Source organism: Bos grunniens, chromosome 8, assembly GCF_055505025.1.
Source record: "Bos grunniens cultivar Pamir isolate PY7600 chromosome 8, Bosgru_T2T1.0, whole genome shotgun sequence".
NCBI classification, from domain to species: domain Eukaryota; kingdom Metazoa; phylum Chordata; class Mammalia; order Artiodactyla; family Bovidae; genus Bos; species Bos grunniens.
In genome coordinates this window covers 6,611,904-6,627,862 of record NC_141172.1, presented here as the reverse complement: position 1 = coordinate 6,627,862, position 15,959 = coordinate 6,611,904, and the positions used below count along the sequence as shown (strand labels likewise).

The 15,959-nt window shown below is 52.1% G+C and overlaps 1 protein-coding gene across 3 annotated transcripts in view; it reads left to right on the top strand.

The window, feature by feature from the left end:
- The window catches only part of XKR6 (XK related 6), a 309,158-nt gene that overhangs the window by 251,639 nt on the left and 41,560 nt on the right, over positions 1-15,959 (top strand). For all 3 annotated transcript variants that reach the window (XM_086414222.1, XM_086414220.1, XM_086414221.1), the window contains one exon: positions 1,083-1,279. In XM_086414222.1, coding sequence (XP_086270348.1) covers positions 1,083-1,279 — 197 coding nt within the window. The remainder of the gene's footprint in view (positions 1-1,082; positions 1,280-15,959) is intronic.

Genomic DNA, 15,959 nt, shown 5'->3' with positions numbered 1-15,959 from the left:
TGTGTCCGACTCTTGGCGACCCTATGGCCTGTAGCCCGCCAGGCTCCTCTGTCCATGGGATTTCCCAGGCAAGAATACTGGAGTGGGTTGCCATTTCCTTCTCCAGGGCATCTTCCCAAGTCTGGCTTAGATGATACCGTCCATCCTCCCCTTGTTGTGGCTTGGAGAAAGCGTCTACAGTTTAGGGAGAACTGCAGCGGGCATGGGGGCTTTCTTCTGTGGGCCTGGATCCACAGCCAGCAGCTGGATTATCTCCCCAAGCTCCCCGTCAGCCTCACAACGCTGGAACTCTCTTATGTTAAAGAAGAGTAACACAGACACAGAGTTGGGGTGATGAGTCCAGGTCCCCACAATTAGCAGATGACAGAGCCCACGCTTCCCTGGCCCTATGTCCCTCCTAGAGGGAGTGGGGTCCATGTGTTTGTGTGGCTGAGTCCTGGGCCACACCTCGACGGAGGCGCCACTGTAGGCTCCCCCTAGCGTGGAGCGGGGCACACATGAGTTTTGGGGTCAAACAGCCTCGGCCAGCTCCTGGTGGCTCCCGCATCTACCTCTGGAGCCTGTGCCTGTGAGCCCTGCCTGCCTGTCCTACATGGGTATACTTCAGCCTGTCACCCGGGACCCAGGCCACACCAGGCAGCCCACCAGTGACCCCCAGTAGGAATTTCATAAATGCTAATGCCTTTCCTTCCTCCTCCAGAGAGGTGAAAACCCTGCTGAAATTTTCCCCCTGGGACCCTGAACTTGACCGAGCCCACCTGCCCCCTGAGCTCACCTGTGATACTTCCTTGGCAGCAAGGTCACTGGGTCCCACTCTTCATTTCTCACTTTATAGATGAGCAAACCGAGGTGGGGAAGGAGACAACTTGCCCAGGCCCCCTTCCCTGGCCTGACCCCACCCGACCCCACCCTGAAGCCTCAGTACCTCATTCGTGGGCTGGGAGAACCCCTAGAGCTGGTCCAAGCACCTGGAAGACCTCAGAACCAAGGAGGGGCGGCTGGTTTGCCCGGGAGGGCCTGGCCCTTCCAGAACCCCCACCCCAACCCATGCCTCTCTCTGTGTTCTGTCCCGTCTCTCGCAGGTATATCCGCACCATGTACCTGGGGATTCAGAGCCAGCGGCAGAAGGAACACCAGCGACGCTTCTACTGGGCTATGATGTACGAATATGCAGACGTTAACATGCTGCGCCTCCTGGAGACCTTCCTGGAAAGCGCCCCCCAACTGGTGCTACAGCTCTGCATAATGATCCAGAAGAGCCGCGCCGAGACGCTGCCCTGTGAGTCCCCCCACCCCCACCCCGGGGCTGGGGGCCACCCTCCGCGCACACTCAAGGGGCGTCGCCCATCCGGATCCCCAAGTCCCCGGCGCAGCATCTTTGCGCCCTCGTGTGCGCGCCCGTACCGCCGCCGTCACGTGTGCACTTGCGCGGCCTTCTTGTGCGCAGAGCAGAGCTGGGTCTCTAGTGTCCCTGGAGCGGCAGAGCAGGGGGCCTGGGTCTCCCAGTCCAGGGAAAAGTCCCCTTATCTTGGCGCTGGCCTGAGCCGCGGCGTTTGCACACACGTGATGAGGGAGACAGCACGTGCCCAAGAGGCTAACCGGCATCAGCAATTTTAGACATTCTTGAGCCCTGGTGCTTCAAACGCGTTTACAAAATGCAGAAGCCCCGTTTATAAAACAGGCTGAAGCAGCTGTGTTCTAGGTACATGGAGGGTGGGGGTCCAGAGCCCAGGGTATCCCGCCCGCCGACCCCACCCCCACTCCTGGCCCCTGCGGCTCCAGATAGTCTCCAAGCGCCCAGGGGCTGGTTTGGACACCAGTGGTTTCTACAGCAGCAGGAAGCCTTTGGAGGCCACCCGGTGACCCAAGAAGCCCTTTCCAGGTGGGACTCCTCTGGTCAAAGCACATTGTCACCCTGGGTTGCTGATGTCAGGGCAGACCCCAGTCAGACCAGCCTGCAAGTGTCCAGTCATGTCAGAACTTGTTTCAGTGGGGCTGGAGTTCTGACTGGGGCAAAGGTCCAGGGTGAGGAGGCGCTGGAGATCACGATGCTTGGGGGATACTGGGGGACATCTCATCCTGGGGAAGATGTAGGCTATGTGAACCCCAGCATTTGAAGGGATATAGGAGAAGGCAATGGCACCCCACTCCAGTACTCTTGCCTGGAAAATCCCATGGACGGAGGAGCCTGGTAGGCTCCAGTCCATGGGGTCGCTAAGAGTCGGGTACGACTGAGCGACTTCCCTTTCACTTTTCACTTTCATGCATTGGAGAAGGAAATGGCAACCCACTCCAGTGTTCTTGCCTGGAGAATCCCAGGGACGGGGGAGCCTGGTGGTTGCTGTCTATGGGGTCGCACAGAGTCGGACACGACTGAAGTGATTTAGCAGCAGCAGCAGCAGGAGAACCATGGTCATTCCAAAGAGTGGGAGGGAGCTACAGGGAGATGGTTATTGATTCACCATGTGGGAGACATTTCAAACAGCAGGAGCCATCCAGAGATGGAGAGACTGTCTCAGGAGGTAGTGAGTTTCCCGTCATGGGGAGCATTCAAGCAGAGATGTTGCTGAAAGGACTCAGTGCAGAGATTCCTGACTCCAGAGGATGTGAGTGTGTATGATCTGTGGTAGCAAGGGAGCTGGGGCAGAGGGTCCCTGGCCACTGGGGCCTGCAGGCCTCCTGGGTCCTTGCCTCTGGGCCCCCGGCTTCCCAAGCTGCTGCAGTGGGCCCTGCGTGTCACCAAGTTCACAGGCACCTGTAGGACACTCTCCAGTGGGATCCCCCCTTGCTCCACACCATCTGGAGAGGACAGCCAAGTCTGCGAACTTGGAAGGGGCTTGTTGGCAACGTGGACGCTGTGCGTTCTTGCAGGGCAGCAGCCTGGAAAGATGGGGCAACTCCCCCTGCTGCTTGACAGCTGTGTGACCTAGGCAAGGTACTGAGCCTCTCTGTTCCTCAGTCTTCTCGTTTCTGAAATGGAGATAATATTGGTACTTACCACAGAGGGTTGTTCTGAATATTTTGACATGACAAATGTCAAGGGCTTCAGGCAGCATCTGGCCATTTTGTTGTCGGTGACGGTAGAATTGGACCACACGTTACTAATGACATCATGGCCAGCTGGTGGCCTTTGGTGACACCTGTCCACTTTGTACCATTAATGCTAGTAGATGCTTAGGTAGATTGCTGTTGTTGTAATAGGTGAGTTTTCCAAGGATCTTGCCAGATACCAGCCTCTTCCACTTTTTCTCCCTATGCCATCTCTCCACCTTTGATTCTTCTTTTATAACTGGGTTAACATTACAGTAGTCAGCCTGAAAGATGGATTTGTGTCCAATTTACCTGTAAAACTGGTTGTTTTTGTTCAGTCGCTCAGTCATGTCTGACTCTTTACGACCCCTTGGACTGTAGCACAGCAGGCTTCTCCATCCTTCACTATCTCCCAGAGTTTCCTCAAACTCATGTTCACTGAGTCAGTGATGCCATCCAACCATCTCATCCTCTGTCGTCCCCTTTTTTGCCTTCAATCGTTCCTAGCATCAGGGTCTTTTCCAGTGAGTTGGCTTTTCGCATCAGGCGGCCAAAGTATTGGAGCTTCAGCTTCTGCTTCAGTCCTTCCAATGAATATTCAGGGTTGATTTCCTTTAGAATTGACTGGTTTGATCTCCTTTCTGTCCAAGGGACTCTCAAGAGTCTTCTCGAGCACCACAATTCAAAAGCATCAATTCTTTGATGCTTATCAATTCAAAATACAATCGTAGTGGTAATATTAAATCATGCAGATATTATGCAGTTATTATTGGGCTTCCTTTGTGGCTCAGCTGGTAAAGAATCTGCCTGCAATGCGGGAGACCTGGGTTCAATCCCTGGGTTGGGAATATCCCCTGGAGAAGGGAAAGGCTTCCCACTCCAGTATTCTGACCTGGAGAATTCCAAGGACTGTATAGTCCATGGGGTCGCAAAGAGTCAAACATGACTGAGCGACTTTCACCTTCACTTGAATATTTTGGTCATTTGGAGTCCTCCTTAAATCAGATGTCTCAAGTCAAGTTTAAATAAAGATAAAAATTATACATTTTATCTGGTAACATAGTGCCATTTTTCACTGGTAATGAGCCTGGTGTCAGTTGGGAGCTTCCAGAGCCTTCCTGGCTATGGCAGGGATGGGGAGGCAGCCCCGCATGGTGAGAAAAGTCCACCAGAGCTGTGTGTAAATTCCACCTCCACCACTTATTGGCTTTACAAGTTGATCTCCTAACTGGGCTTCTTCGTCCATAAAGCGGGCATAATAACTCCTCTGGGTGGTTGTGAAGGTCTAGTGAACTGCACATACCCGTCTACAGCACTTTGGCGGGTGTGTTATGGGTATGTGACACAGTCTTCCGGTCAACAAAGATGCTTTCAGTCATGCTCCATACTATGTGCAGAGGGTAACGGGGAACATAACAGAGGTAGTCCAGGCCCTCATGAATCTTCCATTCTCTCTTGGGAGACATAACAGGAGCAGTTAGATAGCTGGCATATTGTGGCAAATGCTTTAAGCAAACAAACATGATGCCAAGACTGTAGTACCTGGGGTGGGGTGTGCAGAGAGCTTATTTGTGCAGGGCTGGGTTTCCTAGGTGGCGCTAGTGATAAAGAACCCACCTGCCAGGACAGGAGACATAAGAGACATGGGTTGGATCCCTGGGTCAGGAAGATCCCCTGGAGGAGGGAATGGCGACCCACTCCAGTAGTCTTGCCCGGAGAGTCCCATGGACAGAGGAGCCTGGCGGGCTATAGTCCATGGAGTTGCACAGAGTCTGACACAACTGAAGCGACTTAGCATACACACATCAGAGAAAGCCTCTCTAGAGAGTTGACACTTGGCCTGAATATAAATGATGAGGAAGAACCAACTATGGGAGGAGCAGAAACAACCTTCCCTGCAGAGGGAATTGCATATACAAAGGCCTTGGGGTGAGAAAAGCCTGCCTTATTCTAGAATATGATAGGACTCAGTGTGGCTGCAGGTCAGCAGTCAGGGGATGGAGAGTGATGTGGGGGAGGGTGGAGAGGAAGGCGTGGGCCTGACAGCATGGGTGTATACCAAGTGCAGTGGGAAGGGTTATGTAGGAAAGCTATATGATCAGATTAGTTAAAAACAAATTATTTGCCTGCACGAATTTTAGTGCAGCGTGTGGGATCTAGTTTCCTGACCAGGGATTGAACCTGGGCCCCCTGCGTTGGGAGTGCAGAGTTTTGGCCACTAAAACACGGGAGAGGTCCCAGATTAGCTTTTTTAATCTTATTTTTTTAATTTATTTTTGGTTGAGATGGGACTTCATTGCTGCCCGGGCTTCTCTCTAGTTGTGGGGAGTGGCTTCTCTTGTCTCAGAGCACCAACTCTAGGCGCTTCAGCAGTTGCGGCTCCTGGGCTCCGGAGCACAGGCTCAATAATTGTGGCTCACAGCTTAGTTGCTCCAGGGCGTGTGGGATCTTCCTGAATCAGGGGTTGAACCCGTGTCTCCTGCATTGGCGCCAGATTAGCTTTTAAAGAAGATCCCTTTTCTGGTGTTCAGGGAGGAAACCAAGAGCCCAGAGCACCTGTTAGAGGCAGCTGGTCCAGGGCTGAAACGATGGGCTTGGAGTGCTTGGAAGAGGAAGCCAACGCACGGATTGGCAGGCAACTCTGGAGCAGAAATCAGCAACACTTAGCAGGCCTGGGGGAGGTGGTGATGGGAGGAGGTTGAGATGGGGTATGTTGAGATGAAAGATGCTCTCTGGGGATGGGGTTGAGAGTTAGCAGCTCTGTCGCCTTTCCCGACTTTGGGGGTTTTCTGATGCTTTTGGCCAGGGTTGGGAAGTGCCACTCGCTTCACCCACACAGTGCCTGAGTCTGCCTTTTGGGGTTGAGCTCACACTGAGGTGTTGTCCTTCTTACATGACTCTGTGACCTGTTGTTCGCGGCCTCCCACCCACCACGTGTCAGGCATCTACTCTGCTATAGGCAAGATGCTGTGTCAGAAATGGGTTTGCAAACACACTTATCCTTCGGTGGGTATCCTTAAACATTGGTTTTCTTTTAGACAAACACTGAACTCTAAGATCCAAATAGGCCACTGTCTTTCCATCCCTTTGGTGTTAACCTCCCTAATTAGTTTTCTTCTTCTTCTTTTTTTTTTTTTTTTTTTTGAGTTGCCCCCGTGCATCATGCAGGATCTTAGCTCCCCAACCAGGGATCAATCCTAGATCCCTTGCACTGGGAGTGCGGAGTCTTAACCACTGGACCACTGGAAGTTTCTAGTTTTTTCTTTATTAAGTTCACTTGCTGGCTCCTCTTCTATCAGAAACCCTCCTGCTTCACACTTGCTCCTTTTTCCAGCAAGAGCTGATGGGAAACTCCACAGAGATGCAGGTGTCCATCCGCTTTCTCTGCTGCTCCTGTCTGTGCCTGTTTCTTCAGCCGCTCACATCCTGGAGGAGGCGTCAGCTCCCTCTCCTGATCAGCTTTCCTTTCTACGTGAGGACCAGTCTGACCACGTTCCCCTTCTCAGGGGAAGGAGGGCCAGCTGTGGGGTTGGTTAACTGGCCCTCCTCGCCCTCCTCTCCTCGTGATCAAAGATTACCACCTCTCTCCTCTTGGGAGATTTCTTTTCTCTAATGAGAAAAGTGCTTTCTCCAGTCCTGCTTGTATGGACATCAGTTGTTACCCTCCAAATCTGGGTCACAAAAGTTGATTGCGTACATGCTCAGTCGCTCAATGTACATGGGTACATTGCCTGTGTCAGACTCTTGGCAACTCCATGGACTATAACCCACCAGGCTCCTCTGTCCATGGGATTTCCCAGGCATGAATAGTGGAGTGGATTGCCATTTCCTCCTCCAGGGGATCTTCCCAACCCAGGGATCGAACCCATGTCTTCTACAGTTTCTGCATTGGCAGGCGGATTCTTTACCTCTGAGCCACCTGAGAATCCCCAAAGTTGGTTACTTGATCATTTACACTTAGGTAAAGCTGCTGCCCAGAAGGTGACAATTATGCGGTTGTATGGCCTGAAGGTGACAGGTCTGTGCTCTATACCAACCTGTGAATTTCCACTGTGTCAAACACCATCAGATAATGAACCACCTTGCACAAAGTGATAGGGAGTTTTGTGCCCCGATCCTCTGTGATGTTGGCCACCACCTGGCCTAACCGTCCTCCCTGACTCCCCACCTACTGTCCCACCCCCACCCCCCTGGTGCTGAGCTGGAGCTAGCTGCTGGCGCTGATATTCCTGGGCTTCCGACCAGATTGATACAAAGATCTTCCAGCCTCCAGTCTGGACTTCAGGGTGCTCATCCCATGTCTGTCTTCGCCTCCTGGAATAATAAAGGGGAAGATGTGCGCTTCCCCTGGCTGCCTTGCATCTTCACAGATAGCTGCAATGAAGAGGGGCATGCCTGCCTTCTGCCACCAGAACACAGACTCAGCCTCTCTCACTTCCCTGGAGGAGGATGTCTCTCAGCTCTGTTTCTGTCTCCTTCTGAGGACTCACCCCTCCCTCTCTCCCATCAGATACTTGCTTGGTGTCTACACACAGACTTCCCTGAACAACGAACTCCAGCTCACAGCCCTGCTTCAGCTCCCAGTGGCTTCCTATCAAACAGAACATTAAAACTTCACACTCTTAAACAGAATCTGCAAGGATTTTAAACAGAGACATAACACTTTCAGTGCATCTGTGTAACTTGACTTTGTATCCAATTCTGAGGCCTTTTGGCTGAGGTTGCCCCTAACAACAAGAGAAAAAGAGAGTAGTTCTTTGTTTTTCTTTTAAATTGTGGTAAGAACAAGAGAGATCCACCCTCTTAACAAATTTTAAGTGCAAAAGAAAGTGCAGTAGGTACATATGAGGAAGAGTCCTTAAAGCGGTAGGACAGCTCTAAGAAAGGCAGGGTTCATCAATTTCATTGGTTGCACAGTGGTGAAGAACCTGCCTGCCGGTGCAGGAAGCACAAGAGATGCAGATTCCATCCCTGGTTCAGAAAGATCCCCTAGAGGAGGAAAAGGCAACCCACTCCAGTATTCTTGCCTGGGAAATCCCATGGACAGAGGAGACTGGTGGGCTGCAGTCCATGGGCTCGCAAAAGAGCGACCGAACAACAACAGTTAGTACAGATGAAGTAACAATTGGCCGCCTGAAAATGTCTGTGCATCAAATGCTGTGACAAGAGGGACGTTGAGGCAAGCTGACCGGCAGCACTTCAAGGGAGAGGCTCTGAGAGCTGCCAGCTCAGAAGCCTGAGCAGTAACTATAATGTGACCACTTATTCAGTAACTATTTACCAAGCACCTACTATGTGCCAGGCATGGTTCCAGGAGCTGGGGACAGAGTAATAATACAGACAGAAAGCCCTGCTCTCATGGAGCTTATGTGTCTTGGACAGAGACATGAACAAGGAGCAGAACAAATATTTTGTCTTCTGTATTAGAAAATGGTAAATAGAGTTCTAAAGCTGGAAAGAGAGCCACAGGGGAGCAGAGCTGTGTCCAGCGTTCAATAAGGGAGCAGGAAGGGGACCTCTGAGCAAAGATGTAGAGCAGGGAGGGAGCCAGCCTGCAGGTCACTGGAGGTACACGCACCAGAGGAGGGCATAGCCAAACGCAAGGCCTTGAGCTAAGAAAGTGGCCCCAGTGTTTTGGGAGCAGCCAGGAGGCTGGGAAGAGGGGGCATGATGCCTCCATTGCTGCCATCGCTCAGTCCTGCCCATGGTCCTGTCAGCAGAGCGTCTTTTCTTCTTCTTCTTTGTTAAAAAAATATATATTTAAACAGCTTTATTGAGATACAGTTTGTATACTGCACAAGTCATTCATTTGAAGTTCAATGGCTATCATTATGGGAGCATCAGAGCTTTGAGTCTTGTCGGCTGTTTGCCCCTCAATGAGGGTAGATTTACCGGGACTTTCCAGTGATGGCGGGTTTCCCTGTTGGCTCAGACGGTAAAGCGTCTGTCTACAATGCGGGAGACCTGGGTTCGATCTCTGGGTCGGGAAGATCCCCTGGAGAAGGAAATGGCAACCCACTCCAGTATTCATGCCTGGAAAATCCCATGGACCAAGGAGCCTGGTAGGCTGCAGTCCGTGGGGTTGCAAAGAATCAGACAAGCCTGAGCGACTTCACTTCACTTCTTCCAGTGACGGCAGACGGCTTCCTTCACAGTGTGCTCCAGGCCCGCCAGAATTCTGGCATTCGTGCGGCTTCTGCCAGGCCAGCTGAGTGGCTGACATTTGTCCTAGAAGCTATAAAGTCTGCCTTTACCCAGCTGGCAGAGCCACAGTGCCCTCCCGCCTCTGTGAGTGGATTAATATCACCAGACCGTGGGCCAGGAGCAGGGCATAGACCCCGAGGTCTCGGGCACCACTAATGGGAGCTTGCATGTGAGTCCATGGGAGAAGGGGAACTACTGGAGTTTGTAAGCCCAGGGCATTGGGGCCTTTGGAGCTGGAGTTACTGGGTTGGAAGCTCCCTCACCAGCAGTTTGCTGATGTTGTAGCTGTTTTAAAAGGCAGATTTTGTTATTGTTTAGGCATCTCAAGGCCAATAGATCAGGAGACAGCTGCCACTGAAAAAATCACTTGTCACAGATTCCCAAGAAGAGGCCGGCATGCCACATCATCGTGGGGGGCTTGGGATAGGCTAGTCTGAATAATATCAGGAAGCTCTGGGGTCCAGGGCTGTCCCTAATTGTCTGGTACCTGGCCCTGAGGCGATTAGGACAGGGGAACAGTGGCCCAAAGTGTCAGGGCCCAGTGAAGGAGGTGTGAGCTCTGGACTGGTTGGTCTGTATATGAAAAGCACCTCTTGTTTGCTATTTCTAGGAATTTGCTAAACCTGAGAGGGGCGGTCCCTCCGGGATCAGCACGGCCCCAAAGGGGAACCATCAGAACACAAGCACACACTTCAAGCCTTAATACTAGACAAATCCTTTTACCTCCTGGCGCCTTGGTTTCCTATCCTATAAAATGGGGTACCAGTAAGCATTTCAGGGGATTATTGTCAGGATGAAAGGAAATAATTTATGCGAAGTGTCTGGCACAATGCCTGCTGTATTGGGAATACTTGGTGGGTATTATCCTCCTCACCTCTGCCTTCTGCCCTCAAGGTTTCTTCTGAAAGACACACACATGAATGGAGGCTCCCCGGAGTTCTCTTTTCCCGCTTTCAGGGATAATGGTGGGAGGGTGAGACAGCTGGTGGGCTCATTTCTCCATCAGCCCCTTTGAGAATCAAAATGCCCCTGCGATTTTGCACATAGTTTCAGAAGGACCAGACCAATTGCTGCCCTGCCCTTGAGGGGCTCACCTGATGAAGGTGAGAACATACTTAAGGAAAAAGGGAAGGAGTCAGAGAGTGTATGGGATGGTGAATGACACTAAAGTGGGAAATACGGCCTGGAAGTGAAGCTCCAATACTTCAGCCACCTGATGTGACGACCTGCTTCTATAGAAAAGACCCTGATGCTGGGAAGGATTGGGGGCAGGAGGAGAAGGGGATGACAGAGGATGAGATGGTTGGATGGCATCACCAACTCAATGGACATGAGTTTGAGCAAGCTCTTGGAGTTAGTGATGAACAGGGAAGCCTGATGTGCTGCTGTCCATAGGGTCACAAAGAGTCGGACACAACTGAGCGACTGAACTGGACTGAGGGCCTGGAAGGCGGGAGGAGGTACTGGGAGCTGAAGTTTGCAGTGTCTGGCTGGCGATGGCCTGGCTGAGAAGGCAAGCTCTGGTAAAAGCCTTCGTGCGGTGACACTTGGGGACCTGGGAAAGGGCCACACAGGTGATGGACAGAGCCAGCACACATGTCCTGCAGTGAGACTGTGCCTGGAGCACATGGGACAGAGGGGGTGTGAGGAGCTAGCTGGAGGTGACCTCAGAGCAGCCAGGGGCTGCCCTGAGTAGAGCCCAGGATGAAGGCCTGGCAGCATGACAGGAACTTCGGTGTGAGGCCACTGGAGAAGGGGATGCTGAGGAGCACGAACAGGGACTGGGCAGGGTGCACGCATAACTCAAGGCAGTGTCTTGAGAGGCCCCGAGGGCCTTAGAAGGACTGAAGCCTTAACCCTGGCCAAAACAGCATGTTGGCCCCCCAAGGGTGACCATACTGGGTTTAAGGGCCTCCCCGGTCAAAGATGTCCAACTGAGACTTGTGCCCGTCATACTCCGTTTCGTTGGTCTTGAGGTACAGACATCCTCTTTCTAGAAACCTTAGATGCCTTGTCTGGTGATCAGAGCCCCAAGACCCTTGACCCAAGCCTTTCTCAGGGGTGGCCCCCAGGAGGCCCGACTTAGTGACCTCCCAGCTGCTGAGGCTGGACTCAGGTCGCCTGGTGGGCCAGCTGCACCGTCCCCCCGACCCCTCAGGGGCTGCTCCAGGAAAAATGAACAAGTCATGAAGGTCACTGCCTGGAACCCGTCATGGCTGAACGAGGAGTGTTCAGCAGTCTCCAGCCTGATCTTTGAAATGCAGAAGGTGATGGAGCTGTAAGTGGGAGGGATCATAAACACACCCAGCCTGAGCACAGTGTGGGCCTGGGTCTCGGCCAGGGTCATACATTGACTTTGGGGTTGACCTCGGGCCAAACAGAAATCTTCCAAGTGAGCTGCTGTGGAGGGAAAGCCCTGCACCCCCTCCCTCTGTAATGAAATACACGGCAGGCCTTTGAAGAGTGATCATTTAACAGGAGGAGAGTCAGGCCTTTGAAGAGTGAGAGTCAGACCTTTGAAGAGTGAAAGTCAGGCCTTTGAAGAGTGATCACTTAACAGCAGGAAAGTCAGGCTTTTAAAGAGTGATCATTTAACAGGAGGAGAATCAGGCCTTTGAAGAGTGAGAGTCAGGCCTTTGAAGAGTGATCACTTAACAGGAGGAGAGTCAGGCCTTTGAAGAGTGAGAGTCAGGCCTTTGAAGAGTAAGAATCAGGCCTTTGAAGAGTGATCACTTAACAGCAGGAAAGTCAGGCCTTTGAAGAGTGATCATTTAACAGGAGGAGAATCAGGTCTTTGATGAGTGATCACTCAACAGCAGGAAAGTCAGGCCTTTGAAGAGAGATCCCTTCATAGGCAGAGACTCAGGCCTTTGAAGAGTGATCACTTAACAGGCGGAGAGTCAGGCCTTTGAAGAGTGAGAGTCAGGCCTTTGAAGAGTGATCACTTAGCAGGAGAGTCAGACCTTTGAAGAGTGAGAGTCAGGCCTTTGAAGAGTGAGTCAGGTCTTTGAAGAGTGATCACTTAGCAGGAAAGTCAGGCCTTTGAAGAGTGATCATTTTGATCACTTAACAGGAGGACAGTGATCTCAGCTAATTCTGGTGGTCACCTCTTTCTTTGTGGCTTGCATGTTCCTTTCCTGAGGAAGGTAGAGGAGAACTTGGATTTGGTTTTCAGCTCCTTTATCAGGGGCCTCTCTCAGATACCTGTGAGTGCTACACTTCCTGTCCACTCTCCAAGAAGGGCTTAGATCCTTCACTCCAAGGGCTTCTAGCCCCTTCTAAGACCAAATCTGAAGGGTCTCTCAGTACAGTGGCTACTTTTAAGGCCAAAGAGTCTGAGTTTAAATCTTGATTCTACTTCTTGATAGAAACAGCCATCTTCTTTCCGTGTCCTCGGGTGGCCTTTCTTTTGTATGAGTGCACCCCTGGCATCTCCATCGGCCCAAGTGATCTGTTCTCATAAGGTTATGTTGGATCAGGGCCCACCCTCATGACCTCCTGTTAAATTCAGTGCCCCTTTGAAGGCCCTGTCTCGGGATACAGTCACATACTAAACTCCGGGGGGTTAGGACTTCAACCTAAGACTCTGGGCAGAGAGGAGGAGATGGAGATACAGCCCATAGCAAATACCTACATCACTACATCACTTGTTCTTCTCAGTAAGATTCCTGCTCAGTGAATCACAGGCGTGTTTTTTCACGAGGATGCCTATTTCCTGTGGGGTCAGTGGGTGGAAGTGAGTGGTCTGTGTAGCTGCTGAGGATATAATGTTTAGTGATCTACAGCTTCACCAGGTTGGACATGGACGAGGCAGAGAGGTAAGATGTGGGCTGGACATCAGCAGACCCCCGACCGAGTGCTAGCGCTCAGTCCTCCATGTGACCGCCTCCCGAACCTCTCCTCGTAATTCAGCAGTGATGTCTTATGACATTTGGGGAACACCACATCCTAGAGAGGACTTCCAGAAGCACTGACGGTGGACTGAGGCAGCAAGCAGTTTGGCTCAGAGGTGAGTGGTTTCTGTAATACCCTGAAGCCACCTGAAGGAACAGATCTGGAAGTGGCATCGGTGACCCAGAAGCTTCACTGACGATAGAGGATCGATGTGGCTTCACCACGTGCAGCCAGTGGACATCTGAATTCCGGTTTGCTAGTACATGGCATGGACCGGGCTACTGTCACAACAGACCAAGCAACGAAATCAGGACCGTGATAGCTGAGGGCCTGTCCTGCATCTGCCCCCCAAGTTTATTCGAGAGCACACTCAGAGACTGGATTAGACCACGTGTCAGCAAATCTAAACTGCCTTTTCTTACTTCGTGAGTTCGGCACGCGTGCTTTTCTGTGGACAGGGGAAGTAATACATTTTGCTCTATTAGAAGGAACAGGAAAATCAAGCCTTCTTCCCATGCAGCTGCTGTAGAACTCCCCTTTGATCACTGAGGGTGGAAGCACCTCCAAGATGTATCACTTTTAGCGTCAAGAAAAAGTGATAGTGTTCACTGGAAGCAAGGTGACGTCACGAAGAAGCTTTCTGAGGATGCTCCAGTGTCTGGTAATAAGCCTGGCATGTTCCCTGCCCTCCAGAAACCAACAGCCCAAGTCACGTGACTCCCAAGGGGACCCAGCCCCAACTCCCAAAGGACAGGCATGCAGGAGGCTCAAAGGTTAGCATGACCACTGTGACATGGTCACAGACACCACGTGGCCTCAGGAGAGGCTGGTGGAAATGTCCTACGTGACAACAGGCAACACAGGACACACATGAGTACCGTGTTCAGAACTTTCCAGAAAAGTGATAGAAGCATTGGCCAGAAAGATTGGCTTCAATGGAGAAATTGGGATCATTTCTTCTGTGTATTTTCCGCATTGGTTATGATCAGAAGACCAAAGCATACTCGTTGTAATAGTTAACCTTTCAGGCTTTTTCTCTGCTTCCACCAGCAAGATGGTTTTTGTTATCAGACTCTGAAGTTCTGCAAGCTGCAAACCAGCACAGCTTCTTGAAATGTTGGAAAAGAGGGGATGAGGGGCCTGGGAGAGGAAGAACCCATCCGTGCAGGGTAGGGCGTGGGGTGGGTGGGAGGGTAAAGCGACAGAGGACTTTGATCCTTCACTGAGGTTGGGAGAGGAGTGGAGAGGTGAACAGGGGCTGAGGGAAAAACAAGCAGAAGGGCCTGCTTCTTTAGTCTTAAGAATAGGCCTTCTGGATCTGACCTTGGAGCTGAAGACAGAAAATGACCAGGTGACTTTTATGTCAGCCTGGAAGAACGCCAAAGGGAAATCGTGCTCTGGGGCGGGGGAGGGGGATTCGGTTAGGAGATGTGGCCCTCGGGGCAGTATTCAGGACTCCAGCTGAATTGAGCTGCATTGAGTTCTGGAATTTGGGGAGAGAGGGAAAACAAAAACAGCGCTGGGTAGACTGAGTAGAGATGATGCTTGGAGGAGCAGAGGCGTGATGGGGAGTCTTGCTCGAGAGAGGGAGGCAGTAATGACTGCCTGCTGGTGGGTGGATTTGGAGAGACTCTGGTCACTGTTTAGTGTGTTCAGTGTGACTGAGTTACAAATAGCAGATAGGCAGTGTCCTAAATAAAGCTGCTGTACAGGGATTCAAGTACAACTTGGGATCGGACATGCTCACCTGCTTGTTGAGGAATCTTGGAGGGAAGAACATGCAGAGGCCTTGGAGAGCTCACCATGCTAGGGAGGGGCAAAGAATCCCCAAAACCCAAGTTAGCCTGCTCCCTCCCATCGCTGGACGGGGGCAGAGAGGGACCGGGCTTCCCCGGTCAAGGCTTTAAGGAGCCGTGAGCAGTGGTTGGAGGGAGAAGGCAAAGCACCATGGGGAGGCCAAGAGTGAGTGAGGAAGCAGCCCAAGAAACACAGGCTGTCCTGGTCCTCGATCAGAGTGGCCTTAGGGAGTGGACGTGTAGTTGTTGTTGTTGCTTAGTTGCTCAGTTGTGACCAACTCTTTGAAACCCCATAGTAGCCTGCCAGGCTCCTCTGTCCATGGGATCTCCCAGGCAAGAATACTGGAGCGGGTAGCCATGCCCTCCTCCAGGGGATCTTCCTGAGCCGGGAATCGAACTCAAGTCTCCTGCATCGGCAAGCAGATTCTTTACCGCAGAGCCACCAGGGAAGCCCAGGGAGTGGATGAGAAGACGCTAAATGGGAGAAGAGCCTTTTGAGGGCTCCTTGGGGCGTTGGATGAGCTTACGAGAAGGCAAAGGGTGACTCGAGCACCTTCTGAGAGGAGGAGAGCTGTGCAGCTTGGGGCAGCGAGTAAGCGCTTGGTCTTCACACCCCATAATCCCTTCCGCTGGCTCCTCTGAGAACACAGCCTGCTAGTGACAAGGACACGGACCCCACGGTGAGCTTATGATTTCTTACAGTGGACACACATGTGGTCCCACCCGCAGCAGAGGTGATGAGCCAGCCAGGTGGTCCAGGCTCCCCAGCCCCTTGGCAAAGCACGTCAGCCTCCGCCTGCAGCTGTGGATCTCCAGAGGTTCTGGACTGGGTTACTGACACGGTTTCACGATTTCACAGCTTAGGGAGCAGCCGTGGCCTCCCAGCTTGGTTCCTGATGCTTTGTCTCTTCCCCCTCCTCCATTAGATTGCAGCGTGTGTGTGTGTGTGCGTGTGGGCGTCTCCCTGGCCCGGCAGCCCTGCAGTGCCCGGCAGTGGACGTCCCCGGTTTTGACGGTGTGGGTTTGTGTCTTTCC